The sequence below is a fragment of the Budorcas taxicolor genome, chromosome 6, assembly GCF_023091745.1.
Source record: "Budorcas taxicolor isolate Tak-1 chromosome 6, Takin1.1, whole genome shotgun sequence".
In the NCBI taxonomy this organism is placed as follows: domain Eukaryota; kingdom Metazoa; phylum Chordata; class Mammalia; order Artiodactyla; family Bovidae; genus Budorcas; species Budorcas taxicolor.
In genome coordinates, this window is record NC_068915.1 from 98,173,880 (window position 1) to 98,188,886 (window position 15,007).

The 15,007-nt window shown below is 38.8% G+C and overlaps 2 protein-coding genes across 3 annotated transcripts in view; one reads left to right on the forward strand and one right to left on the reverse strand.

The window, feature by feature from the left end:
• Positions 1-8,975, reverse strand: part of HELQ (helicase, POLQ like) — a 40,813-nt gene extending 31,838 nt beyond the window's left edge. Inside the window, exons 1-5 of the mRNA XM_052642197.1 lie at positions 8,793-8,975; positions 6,876-7,590; positions 2,865-3,043; positions 2,093-2,293; positions 1,594-1,666 (exon numbers count right to left, since the gene is read on the reverse strand). Coding sequence (XP_052498157.1) covers positions 1,594-1,666; positions 2,093-2,293; positions 2,865-3,043; positions 6,876-7,590; positions 8,793-8,975 — 1,351 coding nt within the window. The remainder of the gene's footprint in view (positions 1-1,593; positions 1,667-2,092; positions 2,294-2,864; positions 3,044-6,875; positions 7,591-8,792) is intronic.
• A 399-nt stretch (positions 8,976-9,374) lies between these two features.
• On the forward strand, positions 9,375-14,053 carry MRPS18C (mitochondrial ribosomal protein S18C). Of its 2 annotated transcripts, XM_052642183.1 has the most exons (6): positions 9,375-9,495; positions 10,250-10,302; positions 12,206-12,289; positions 13,293-13,350; positions 13,794-13,853; positions 13,938-14,053. In XM_052642183.1, the coding sequence occupies exons 1-6, from the start codon at positions 9,396-9,398 to the stop codon at positions 14,012-14,014; spliced, it is 432 nt and encodes a 143-aa protein (XP_052498143.1). In that variant the 5' UTR covers positions 9,375-9,395; the 3' UTR covers positions 14,015-14,053. The 2 variants fall into 2 exon arrangements, with proteins under 2 accessions (XP_052498143.1, XP_052498144.1); XM_052642184.1 differs by lacking the exon at positions 12,206-12,289.
• Positions 14,054-15,007: the final 954 nt, after the last annotated feature.

Below are 15,007 nucleotides of genomic sequence, written 5' to 3' on the forward strand. Positions count from 1 at the left end.
ATAACTATACATGTAAGTACACAGTAGCACTGTACATAAGTACACAGCAGCAGTATACATAAGTATTCACATGAGTATACAGCATCAGTGTACGTAAGTATTCAGCAGCAATATACATAAGTATACACATAAGTCCACAGCAGCAGTGTACATAAGTATTCATGTAAGTACACAGCAGCAGTGTACATAAGTATTCACATAAGTATACAGCATCAGTGTACATAAGTATTCAGCAGTAGTATACGTAAGTACACAGCATCAGTGTACATAAGTATTCAGCAGCAGTGCACAAAAGTATACACATAAGTACACAGCAAACACGTGTCCATTATGTGCAGGTATTATGCTAGATGCTTTATAAAGATTGACTCATGCTGTCTCCACAGCGAGTCAGTGAGGAAGGTTCTATCACTGTCCTCCATTTTTGATGCACAAGGAAAAAGAGGCAGTTACTATACTATATACTATACCTGCCCAAGGTCACATACAAAGTTAAAAGTGAGCCAGGATTGGAATCCAGCTGCAGAGTCTGCCCTTAGCCATTACGCTGTTCTACCTCTCAGCGCTAACACATGATTGGTCTCACAGAAAGACAATAGAGAAACGACGACAGAATGGTGTTTCAGCACCCAAAAGCAAAAAGAATGATGAATACTCAAATACTGAAAAGAAATTGAGACAAGAACTATCAGTGTACACTGAGTGTGACAAGTAGACGATCATCCTCCTTTCTTCCTCCGCTTTATATTTTTCCATAAAATTTGTGACTATCTGACACACTGTTTTCTTGTTTATCTGTTTATTATCTGTTCACTTTCATTAAAATATAGGTTTGATACAGGCAGGGACTTTGTTTTATTCACTGCTACATGCCTAGCACTTAAAATAGGGCCTGACATGCAGTGGGTACTCAGTAAACATCTTTTCATCAATGATTATAAAGTGCTACAATCTGCCTAAATACCACTGTTCTCAGAATTTTAAAAATAATTCTTAAAATCTGACCTTTATGATTAGTAATTTTCTATAAACTATTAAAAGACATAATAAGCTATTGCAACAGTATATAAAAATAGAGAAGACATTTAGAATAAACATTTCATATACATTTAGAGACTATCTGATGTTGCAAAATAGCTCCTTAAAGTGACTATTTACAGACATTGTTTTAAATGATATTGATGATGGCAACAGCAGCAGACCTTTACTGTGCTATGTGCTGAGCATGGCTGAATGCGCCGGTCACATGTGTTACAGCATGTAATTCTTACAACAATCCCATCATGTTGGTACCATTATTGTGCCCATTTTACAGATGAGGAAAGAGCGGTTAAGTCACGTGCCTAAGCACACAGAGCTAGTAAGTGGAGGATACTGATGGGGACATCTTCAAATGCTAACTTCATTTATCTTCAAGATTCTACTCATGCATCCAACAAAAATGTATAAACTTATTTTAGAAATAAAAAACTAAGACAGAAAGCTTAAGCATCTTACTTTAGGTTACATAATCTAGCTAGTGATAGGATTAAGTCTTTTATAGGTCTCTTGATTATAAATCAACTAGTGACCACATATGAAAAAAAAACTTACTGCTGGTGTAGAGGATTTTTGCCAGAGTCATTTCCAGTATAGCCCCACGGGTTCCTTCACCAATCATGTGCAACTTTGAGATTAAAAAAAAAAAAAGATAAAATGAAATCTGCATATAACACCTATATAAAACAAGCATGTATTTGATGAAATGAAGAAGCAATGTACGCTTTATAACTCAAGCATTTTAGTTATGTACCAACTAGAGTACATATACATTATTTCACTGATATTTTAATTTATTGAAGTTATCCCTAGGACAATGCCCTGGGATCAGGAATTCATCAGTACTACCATAAAACTGAACATATGGACATATTCACTCTTCAAGAAACAACTGACACAAAACTGAATTTAAGATTACTAAGCATGAAATGCCTTCATCTACACACTGTCTATATATTAAAATAAATTACTCATCCTCATTAGGTATCAAACAGATACACATAAGTGTTAGTATAATAAAAATGTTAATAAATCAACAAACATAGTAACCAACCTCATCTACAACAACCAGACCCAGACTGCTAATTCTTCCAGTTTCAATCAAGGAGTTCACCAGACTATGTCCTTTTTCAATAGTGGCAATATATAATGATTTTTTTTCCCTTCTTTTAATTGGAGGAAATTTTCCTTTGCTTCCAGCGTATTCCTCAACAAAGAAACCCAGTTCTATTCCAAAACTTGACAAACCTGAAATCTAGAACATTAAAATAAACAAAAAAGTCAGATAAATAAGAACTCTAATTATTAAATGTTCATAGGGATCTAAAAAAATCTAAAATAGTGTTTAATATAAACCAATGGGAATAAGGTTACAGTTAAAACATATACATCTAAGAAATGTCATAATTAATGTATTGACCCTTGCAAATGAATGCCACTTTTAAACTATGTAATAAATGTAAAAATAAATTTTAATTGTCTTTTCCGATATTAAAAAACATCAGAATAACTCATTTATTTTGATAAAATAATTGGTTAGTTTCTGCTTGAAAAAGCATGCTAAATATCAGTAGAGCATTTGAAATGGAGTTTAATTCACAAGATTGGGGGAAAAAACCTCTTTCTTAAACAGGTAATTAGTATTAGAAGAGATTTTTAGTAACTACACCACACTGCTTCTTCATATCCTAAAAATAATAATTCTCCATCAATAAGGCTACCTCTTCTCAGTCAATAAAAAGTTGTTACATTTATTCTAGTTTTCATATCTGAACATCAAAATAACATTAATAAATACCATTTTCTTTAAAAAAAAAAAATCACACCTTTTCTTGAACAATTGCCACGTATGGTAGGATCATTAAAACATCTCTTCGCCGGCATAGTAGTTCTTGTAGCATTAAAATCTCAGCCACGAGGGTTTTTCCACCACTTGTTGGCAAGGAATATATTAAATTTTTTCTTTCTTGCACAGATTTCAATGTTAAGCAAGTATGTTGCCATTCTGTGGAATTGAAAAAAAGAAAAAGCCTTATTTTTCCCTTCTACAAAGTTTTCTAAGAAGAAAAAATCAAATCCTACGCTGTGTAGCATCTTCTCATAGTAATAAATGTAACTATATATAAATATAAAAAATCTCCAATGCATGGTGTGTATACTAGTTCAGGCCTGGTTGGTAGGGTGGGCAACTAGTTTACCCAATAGCCAGCTGCAGACTGAGGTCTAAGATTCCACCAGGCATGCAGGCCTGCTGGACAAGACGTATCACCTAGGACATCAGAGGGGCTAAGAGGCATTTCAAGAATCTGTGTGAATTCTAAGGTCTTTCTCTTATGTTCGGTAAGAACACTGTGTAAGCTTCCCTTCCTCATTCACCCAACAGAGAAACAGAGCCAAGAGGGGGAAAAAAAGAGAATTTACATAAACCTAGAAAAACTATTCAACCAGCTTTCAAAGGGAGCTGGTTTGAATGGTCTCAATACCACTTTAAATGGATGAGAGGGACTTAACCCTGTGGCCCAGTGGTTAAGACTCCCAGTGCAGGGGGACTGAGTTTGATCCCTGATGAGGGGATAAGATCCTGCATGCTGCACCTAAGATCTGGTGTGGCAAAAAAAAAAAAAAAAAAAAAAATCCTTAAACTGATGAGATTGCTTAAACCATAGAAGACTAGGGTTATTAACCATGACGTCTAGGGCTTCCCTGGTGGCTCAGTGGTAAAGAATCCACCTGCCAATGTAGAAGACACAAGAGACATGGGTTCAATCCCCAAGTTGGGAAGATCCCGTGGGGAAGGAAATGGCAACTCACTCCAGTACTCTTGCCTGGGAAATTCCATGAACAGAGGAGCCTGGCCAGCTACAGTCCATAGGGTTGCAAGAGTCAGACATGACTTAGTGACTAAACAACAAAATCTAGAGTTTCCACAAGTTAGCAAGGTGGAATTCATGAAAAGGATCATATTAGATCCAAAATAAAATGTGAAAACTAGTATAAGTACTTTGTAGGAAAAGTGGACAATGTGGATCATCAAAAGTCTTCAAAATGTGCATTATATTTACCTCTAGAAAAATGGGCAAAAGATATGATAAGACATTTCACAGCATGGAGAAGTGCAGGTGGTTTATAAATATATGGAAAGATGCTCTACTGTTACCTATCAGCTTGGCAAAAGAAATAATCCAATAAAAAGCATTAAATAACTACCTAAACAAAAAGCCCCCCACATGTAAAATACAGAGGTGACTAGAGCAGGAACAAACAGGCACTTTTGTGTGTGGCTGATGAAAGTATAAACTGCTACAGTCTTTTTGGGAAGCACTCTATCAGCAATAAACGTAAAACTGCATGCTGCCTTTGATCCAGCAGTATTGCTTATAGAACTCTACACTGACAGAAATAAAAAGCAAGTGCACGTGTAAAGGTTATGTGCAAGATGTTCACCATAGCATTGTTTATATAACAAAGAGCCAATAACAGGGTAAAGACTGAATTATTACACAATCATATGAACTAATTATTTGCAGCCTGAAATATATGCAAATGATTATGTATTTTTTACTTTAAAAGTATTTCAGGATTTTACAGTACAGGGAAATAATAGCCATTATTTTGTAATAACTTTAAATGGAGTATATAAGCTGTAACAATACTGAATCACTATGTTGTATACCTGAAACTAACATGTTGAGTAGGCTGCAAAGTTCATTTGGGTTTTTCCACAGCTGCTATAATGTTGTAAATCAACTATGCTTTGACAAAAAATTTTCAAAAATATTTAAATACACTGAATATTTAATACCTAAATATTAGAAAATACTTTAGGCTAGTATCACCCATTAGTTACCAAACTCAGATGTTTATGTGAAATTACATGTCCATATTTTATCCAGCTCAAGGGTTTTAAAGTATAAAATGACCAAAATAATAAATATTTAGAAATAACATTTATCTTCACATACTAAAAACAATTACATTTAGTTCCCAATATTTTTATAAAACACTAAGACTGTAATTCTATGCCTAAAAGGCAAAAACAACAGTACTGTATAAGGCTGAAGTTCTCCCTCTCAGGAGCTCTCAAACTTTCTGCAGATCAGGATCAGGAGGGCTTATCTGAGCAGAATGCCAGATCCCAGCCCAAGGTGCCGACTCAGGAGGGCTGTGGTGGGACCTGGGAATGTGTATTTCAACAGATTTCCAGGTGATGCTGATGCTGCAGTTAGGAACTGCACTTTGAGAAGCACTGTTTTAGCTCAATGAAAAGTAACACATATATTCATGCTTTAAATTGGTCATACCGTCATCAGATTTACAAATATTGGGATTTTAAAAAGTATTTCCTAAAGTTCTTACTTTAAAGCAAACAATATATGATTATTGACAGTCATAACCAAAGTCCAACTTGGCAAGTTCTTAACACAATATAAGCAGCAAAAAAATTATTATCCCTTTTTAACAGATCAGGAACTAAGGCTCAGAGTACAAAACTTGTGGTCAAGGGACAGTGCCAGAACTCATCATCAGGTTGCTGCTTGACAATCCCCAAGATCCCACATGTCGCGCGACAACTAAGCCCACGTGCCCAACTCCCGAGCCTGTGCTCCAGAGCCCGGGAGCCGCAACTACTGAGCCCATGGACCCTAGGGCCTGTGCTCTGCAACAAGAGAAGCCACTGCAACGAGAAGCCTGCACACCGCAACTAGGGGGTAGCCCCCGCTCACTGCAACTAGAGATAGCCGCGCTCAGCAAAGACCCAGTGCAGCCAAAAATAAATAAATAAATAAGAAGAACTCTTTTGAAAAAAGAAAAAGATGAGTTAGATAAGAGTCTTGTCCTGAGGGCAGGAGATGCAGATGAAACATAGAACAAGGTGCTGGGAAAAAAGGTAGAGGGCAGAAAAGTAACATCGACTTCAAGGACAATACACACCTTTAGCTCCTGAACTGCAAACCTCACAATTTAGTCTGTTAAGAGTCTTGCAAAACCTTGAATTAGACTTTGTTTCCTGTAGTCCTACTTCTCCAACCTCAATGTCCTCCCCCGAGATAAGAACCTGTGTTTTCAGCTGGGTCATGATACTAACTTGGGAGTTTCAGAAGTAATTATGAAGTGACTTGTTGATAGGATGCTCTTTCAGGATGGCAGCAAGTGTCCCTTCTTTGTTTAAAATGACACATATTTGAAAATATGCAAGGAGCCAGGGTTTTTGTAAAAACATTACAAGACAAATCAGCTATTATTACTACTACTTCTCAGCATTTAAATCCTAACTTAAGCTGTCTTTAAAGATGTTTATTTTTAATTAATGATATCAACACTGACTCACTCAAGACATGAGTAGTCAAAGGAATTTCAGCAACTAAGTTTTGGTAGCAAAGTAACAGTCAGCCAAGGAAGCTAAGAAGACTGAGGAGCAGCCAGCTAATTAGGAAAAAAAAAACCAGGAGTGGAATGTCAAAAAATGGGTGTTTCAGGAAGGGTCTGGTCAGTTGTGTTAGGTAAGCAACTGAGAAGTCAGGGAAGAACTAAAGTCTCACTGGGTTTACACCCCAGTCATTATATAATAAGGGACAACACAAAACCCAGACGTAGGATGGGCTGGGAATTATCTGAGGCGAGGAAAAGGAGACAGCAAGGATAACAGGTTGGAGCAGTGTGGCCACGAAGGGAAGAAAAGAAGTTCAACAGCAGCAGGATACGGATGGAAAGCTGAGAGGACGAGTTTTTGATTTAAGGTGAGAAATAGGACCATGGACGCATCTTTTTTCTACTGATTTGCACCAATATTATGGTAATGAGGGTAAATGTTTTTTCATTCCAGCAAAAAACATTACCATATAATTTTTCAATTCCCTTGAACTGAATATAAAGATCTCTCACTTTGCTGGGTAATGAATAGAAAGGACCAAGGTCATCTGATGATGACTCAATTGTTTTCTTAGCAACATTAATTTCTTCAGATAGGAGAGTCTCTTTGAGCTGTTTAGTCCTAGAAAATATTGGTGTTTGGGCTTTGGCATTTCCAGTCATGGTACTTTTTAGATGATCTTTCAGACTTTTTCTATTTGCATCTGAACTAGTTCTGATTTTAGAAGAGGATTCAACAGTCTGCTGGGGCTGCTCTCTGCTATTAACCGGCAATACCTCATTCACAGTCTTAGGACAGGATGAGTTCCAATCCTTTTCTTCAGTAGATGGACCACCCAAATCACCGGAAGAGTTATGCAAATTTTCAAAGAATAAAACCTGAGAAGAAGGTACATCATACAAAATATCAGCTTCAGGTTCAATAGAGACATCTTCATGCCTGCTCTCGTTCTTTGTGTGGTCATCTATATTTAATTCTGTACAGTCACCTACAGCAGTAACGTTCAGTGTGTTCTGTTTATCGCTTTCTGAACAACGATCTTCAGTGGCATGGTCTGTAGCATGGTTCCTATGTTCAGGAAGTTGCAAATACTTTTGTTCCAGGTCATCAACTTGAGCTAAAAAAGAGTTCTCAGCAAAGCTATCATAGTCACCAAACATGTCCTCTTCACTGTCAATAATCTGGAAAGAAAACAAAAAAGATTTATCATGGAGTCCAGCTTCATTAAGAATAAAAGTTTCAGCTGAAAGCTCTCCTAGGTATATAATTGTATGGTCACATATGGATCATAGACCTAAATGTAAATAATCCTATAAAATAGATACTATCGTTCCATTTTACAGATGGAGATACGGAAGCCCAGAGACGTTAAGTGACTGACATCAACTGTACCCCTAGTGATGCTGGGATCCTAATTCTTAGGCGACCGTTAAATCCTTTAAAATGGTAGCAAGACCAACGGCCATGTACTGGGAGGGATATCATCTCACTAGGAGTTTCTGATAACCGCAGTACTGTTTCCCGTCCCATCTGCAGACACTGCTACTGCTGCTAAGTCACTTCAGTCGTGTCCGACTCTGTGCGACCCCAGAGACGGCAGCCCACCAGGCTCCCCCGTCCCTGGGATTCTCCAGGCAAGAACACTGAGTGGGTTGCCATTAATGCATTAAAGTGAAAAGTGAAAGCGAAAGCGCCCATTCATGTCCGACTCTTGCGACCCCATGGAATGCAGCCCACCAGGCTCCTCCATCCATGCGATTTTCCAGGCAAGAGTACTGGAGTGGGGTGCCATACTGGCCTGCAATAAAGTCATGCTTGTGTCACTGGGCACTCCAAGAAGATTGTTCTTAGAATAGAACTGAAATGGAAAGCCTGACTTGGGACAGTCTATAAACAGAAGAGATATAATTTGGGGGTAGCAACAAAGTGAAGGGATTAAGAACACCAGATTTGGAATAGGAAGTGTAGTTTCTTAACTTCTCGGTCTAATTTCTCTTGTAAAACCTGGATAAAGCAAATAGCTTAACAAAGCCCACAACAGGTCTGGATACTTTTAGTACAAGGAGAAGCAAAAACTTGGAAGTATAGGACTTTGTGTCATGCCATTCCGTTTATGTCTCAAGGTCTGTTTCACAATTATATATATCTACGGGGGCTAACAGTGAGGATTAACAGCGATAACAAAGATGAGGTAAGCCCAAGAAGGCTAGTAGATGACCTGTCAATTGCTTGCACCTGAGACGGGAACGGCCAGACTCGGGAGTTTCAAATTCCCCGCCTTTCGGTGAGCATGCGCAGTGGGGACCTGGGTATGTATCATCACTCCAAAGGTGGGAAATAGAACGAGGAACTCAGGGCAATCTGAGAGGTGATGGAGCTGTACCTCGACCGGCTGCACGTCCACGGTTTTCCGCCGCCGGCTCCCGGCCACCATCTCCTCGTCCTCCTCCTCATCGCGGTGTTTAAGCTCGGTCGCGGGGGAGGCGGCAAAAACGCTCTCTAGACTAGGACGGTTTCTTTTGCGGACGGACACCCGCCTGCGGATGCGGGAACCACCTTCGTCCATGGCAGGGCCTGAGGGCCCAGCCCCAGCTTCTTTCCCCGTGACCCAGCCGCCAACCCCCTAGTGGAGGGGTAAGTGCAGCAACAAGTGGAGGGTAGCAACAGGTGGAAGCTGCGCTCCCCTCTCCATCCACCTTGGGGAAGGACGGCTTTGAGAACGGAAGCGGAGGCACAAATCTGGGAGCCCGCCCTCACCTCATCCAATCTTTAAGTGTGCTGAGGGGGCGGCTCGGCAAGCGGTGGGGGGGCGGGGAAGGGGGCGGGCGGAGGAGAAAGGGAAGGTACTGCGCAGGCGTATTGAAAACCCCACCGGCAAACTGCGGAACCTTTGAACGGAGTCCGCGGGCCTCTAGGGGAAGTACAGCGGAAGGGACTTGTCAGGACGTTTTTGGAAACAGGAAAGGAAAGGGAGGAGCAAGGAACTATGGCTGCCGTGGTAGCTCTTTTCGGTGGGCTAGGGAACAGAAAGTTTACGCGTTTCCCAACGGCTTTTGTCTGCCTCACAAATCCCGGGACTCGTGCAGGTAAAGTCTCCATATCCTATGCTTGCCTTTTTGTAGCATTGCAGCCATTGGTTTAGGTCTAGTTAGGTCGTTGGAGTCGTCGCTGTTAGCTGAAGGACGCTGGTGTTTAGGCGATTATTTCTCCAGAAGAAGTGGGCATCTGTAATGGCCCCTATTTTAAATGACTAGTATTTTAAAGCTGAAGAGGGCGTGAGATGTCGTCCAGTACAGTGTTGTAACGTACGAGGAGCGATTCTCAAAAAGAGGCAGGGACTCCCCCAAGATCTTCAGGTAGACTTGGTAAGGAAGGCGCATTTTCAGAGTCACCTAGGAGCAAATCGCAGATATCCTAGGGCCCCAGATCAGGGCGAAAGTGTGACATAGGCCACGGAATCGATCACTTCTGCACTTTTATCTGCTTTGTGCTTTTTTTGTAGTCTGTTTTCATTTTCCCTTTGGTATGACAATGCCTTTCAGTTTGCATTAAAATCTGTCCTTACCCACGGAGAGAAGGGAAAATAAATTTCAAGAACAGGTGAGAGGTTGTATGGCTAGGGGTATATATGCCCTTTTCCCAACGCCCCAGAAAGCATTTTTATCCTAAGTCCACCACTGCCTCAAACCTAAAGGCCCTTTATTTTACTTTGTTAGTAATAATGAATATAAACCTTTTACATTGTGTCCCTTAGTTCATCTTGCCTCAACAGAAACACAATCTTTCCTTAGATGCTGAGCTAACAAAAAATACTTTGTTGCTGTTTCTTTTTAATTGCAGTGCTGTGGAGAAGTTGTTCACAATATAAACAGGTAACCAGCAGTGAGGACCTGGTAAGAATTTTTTTTCTTTTAATAAGGTATTTGCAACTAAGACCAGATTATGTCTTAGCTGTTTGAACAGAGTTCAGCTGAAGGACAAAGACAATCAAGATGATAATCATTAATCTGAGTTTGAAAATTGTAATTTATTGATGAGTAGTCACTTAAGTGAACTTTGAAGTAAGAGAATTCCTAGATTGTTAGCAAGAAGCATGACTTCTGTAACACCATATTTTTCTTTCTAGATATGTGCTTTGGGAATTTTAAAAGGTAGTTTTGATGCATGCTGTAATTGCAGGAAGTCCAACAAAAGGGTTGTACAAAGTTTACCCATACCTTGACTTCCCTGTCCTCATTTCAAATTCAATTCTATTTTTATCTTAGTCATTAAAGGTTTATATCAGGACATTAGTTTCTTCTAAACTGTAGATGTATGTTTTTTATGGATTTCAAGTACTAGTATTGGATTTAGGCAGTATAGCTTTTCTTGCTACATACAAAGACAATTTGATACTAGTTAGACCACATAAGGAGAAGGAAATGACAACCCACTCCAGTATTTTTGCCTGGAGAATCCCAGGGACGGGGGAGCCTGGTGGGCTGCCGTCTGTGGGGTTGCACAGTGTTGGACACGATTGAAGCGACTTAGCAGCAGCAGCAGCAGACCACATAAAACACATAGAGAAGGAATAGTCATTACACGTGAGTTGAATGTAAGTTGAATTAGGAACATTTGAGGAATTAGAAGAAATGAAAGAACTCCTCTAGTCCCTCTGAGCATCCATCTTGGTCATCTAACTCACACCATAGTCAAGAGAGTAAATGAAGTTACCAGAGCTTCTCTTTAGGTCCTTAAATCCCAGTGAGACTCTCATGAAAGCTAAGGGTTCCTCAGAAAAAGGCACAAAGCCCCATTTATTTGAAGTTTTGAGTACAACTACAGGGGTTCAAGACTTCAAAGCCATTTCTAGATTCAGAAGCTGTATACTGGAGACACCCAGTGATTTTAGGATGGAGGCCTTGTGATGGAAGCTTTAGAAGCAGTAGTGAACAAAGAAAAACCAAAAAGGCTGACACAAACTTATAAAACAGTCCAGGACTTTTAAATTGTTATAAAACAATTTTATACTACTATAAAATAGTAAAGAAAAACAATAAACCTGCGTAGTGTTACAGTAAGCTGTGGAGACACTGGGGCTGGTTGACAGAGGTAAAGAACCCGCCTGCCAGTGCAGGAGACATAAGGAGACGTGGGTTTAGTCCCTGGGCCGGGAAGATCTGCTGGGGGAGGAAATGGCAACCCACTCCAGTATTCTTGCGTGGAGAATCCCATGGGCAGAGGAGCCTGGCGGACTACAGTCGATGGGTCACAAGGAGTTGGACACGATTGAAGTAACTTAGCACACACATGGGGGCACTGTCTTTTTGTAACACAAAAATATCAGTAAAACATCTGGAGAAATACAGGAGTGGATTCAGAGATTATACTAGTTTAAGAATTGCATATCTTATTTGTTGTGCTGTTTTTAAGTATAAGACTTTTTAGTCACCTAACAATCTGAGCAGAGCATTTTTAATCACTTACTGAAGATTTTATTTTTTTCCTCCTATAAACCCTTTTACCCCCAAAGGTTGTATTTTTCACAGATTCGTCCTCCATCAATTAATCCCTCCTTAGCCAAACTAAAACAAGATACTTGTACAAAATATATATGAGTACACTCAAACTTTAAAATGGTATTTTTCAGAAATAACTGTTTTTCTTTTGTAAGCCAGACTGTTATTTATTCATTTTAACAGTAAGAAAGGTACAGCTAATCCCTTGGAGAGATTTAAATGTGGTACCCTAAGACTTTTTTGATTCAAAGTTAACACAAAAAACATTATCAGATTTTTGTTTTTTTCTTTACGCTAGCCTATTCCAATGGAAAATCCTTATAAGGAGCCTCTGAAAAAATGTATCTTGTGTGAAAAACGTGTAGATTATAAGAATGTACAGGTGAGATCTGGTTTTACTTCACTGTGATACTTGATTTGGGACTTTTGCTCTTTTATTAATATAGTAGAGAACCAAGTCAGTTTTTATAATGGGCTTTGTGTAGGGGTGACTGTTTCAGCAGCTTCAAAACTTCAAATCTGGTTATACTTGCATGTATAAGGCATGTGTTTTATTCAAATCGGAACCTCTGGGCTGTCCTTCATTTACTCTTAATCATCTCAGTGTTTCTTGTTTTTTTCTTTGCCCCAAACCTCTTGACAGTAGCTCCCTGTGGCAGTGATTCTAAGTCGGTGGAGTTGAGTAGTTAGGGAAAAGTTCCTGTGTTGAAGTTGATATCTGTACCTCACCACCAGTATCACTATTTTGAATTCATTTTATCTGTTGTCGAGTGCTCAGCAGATTGAGTGGCAAATTTGGAAAAAAAAATAAAAGTGGCAAATTTGGGGGAGAAGATGGTATCGGAGTTAAGTATACTGACAGTCGTATACAGTGATAGCTTCTTTGGTGGGAGAAAACCCAAGAAACTGTAAAATGCAAGTATTCGGATTAATAAAACATAAGTAACAGCAAATGACCTGATATACCTGTACATCTTGAAGACCTCACTGTAGTCTGATATTATGGGATAGTCTATCATAACAGTTGGAATGTTCTGTACCTTGGTATAAGCAGCAGTGCTTTAGAAAAGTTATCTGTGGAAAAGTGAAGAAAACAGCTTTAGCACTGAAAGAACATGCTCATTAATGTGTTGTATAGATTTTTTTTGACACACTGGGGAGGAGATGTTAACTTTCACAATTACTTTGGTTATTTTAAAGATGATCTGTTAATAGAATGAACATAATTCAGTGTTTTTATTCATATGTTTGAAGTTTGTCTAAAATTTATTAATAAGCCTTTTATAGCTTGAAGGTGATATAAGGTGTTTTGAAATTTATACAAGGTTGAATAACAAGTGTATTAACATAAAATTTTTTTCCTTTCCAAATGCAACTCAAACCAGCTTTTATCCCAGTTTATTTCTCCATTTACTGGATGCATTTATGGAAGGCACATAACAGGTATTTCGTTTTCTATTACAGCAACTTAAATGTAGATAAGCCTACTTCTGTTATTTAAAAAAAAAAAACTGGCAGATTTTCAAATATTGCCACAAATTACTATTAGACCAAAAACTATGTGTACCTTGAGAAAGTCTCTTCTGAGGCCAAAAGGGTAATTATTTTGCATATCTTCTTATACTCAGTTAACTATAGGCTGACAACATGTAGAGAAACTAGGGGCCTATTGCCTACAGGCCAAATCAGATCTGCCACCTGCTAAATAGCTAAGTTTCCACAAGTCTGAGCTACAAGAGCAGAATTAGTGATGACAGAGACTGCAGCCCCCAAAGCCCAAGGTACTCTCAGGCTCTATACAGTTTTCCAGCCCTTCTTTGACATAATTGCCATGCATTTTGAATACTGGTATTTTTTTATGAATAAGAAAGTATTTTCTTTCATAGGTCTTTGTGGGAAGAAACAAAAAGAAATCACAAAAGCAATTAAGAGAGCTCAAATATTGGGTAAGAGCATCCAAAACACTGAATTATGCTAAACAAGATTTTGCTCATTGTCTTTTGTGAAGAACTTTCATTCTCTCTTCACAGGGTTTATGCCAGTTACCTACAAGGATCCTGCCTATCTCAAAGACCCTAAAGTTTGTAACATCAAATATAGGGAGTAAATTATATAAAGTTATCGTCAATAAACGTATTTTGCAATACGTGGTTGTGTGGTGCTAATACTGGCTCAAACTATAAGATTTAATAACCACTGAGTAGAAAAACTAACAGGCTAAATCTTGTGAAACTATAAAGTATTAAGTTTTTAATTCTTATAGTAATTTGGAATCATGAGGAAAGTGTTTCAGGAGTGAAGCTTCCTCTTCATATCAGAATGTTCACTAGGGTAATCAGATTATTTAAAATGTTAATACTTGTCACATTTACACACACATATATTTTAAAATGTTAACACTTGTTACATTTAACATACACATACTTAAAAAATTGTTACTGTGGGGTCTTCACCTAAATCTGGCCCTCCCAAACAGTTCATTCAGCACACTACAAACACGGCAGGGCTGACTTGTACTGGAACTTGACTTTATGCCCAGATTCTGTGTTGTAAACAGGATTGTAGAGTATGGGTGCAGGACAGTGGAATGCTTATGTAATGTACAAATCCCACAGGACGGTGTAGATTTGAAATTGTCAAAGATTTCCTAACAAGCAGGTAAGTAAGCTTGATTAGGACCAGGCGTCTTCTCTCTGCAGAGATGTCACTTGGGGATCGACAGTGGACCCAACACTCAGCTCTGGGCTAGTCTATCATAAACTAGTAGTGTCCTCTAAATAAGCCGATCCATAGGCAATCTGTGCTATGTCTCTTATTCCAGTAATACAAACAAATCCCCCAAAGACAGAGAATAATGAGAAAAAAATGTCTTACAAGCATTGTTTTTCTCTTTTTCATTCCCTGAAGGATGGGACATCAGCTTATTTTAAAAATAGAACCGTATTTCTTCTCCTGTCCTGCACTTATGTAACCAGTGAAGCAATCCCAACAGCAGCTCATGATTTGCACACATCATCCCAGGTACTATGTGGGCTCCATAAGTGCCCCACAGTAACTAATGTATGTTAACACATAAATAAAAGATGGCAGCACATTCATA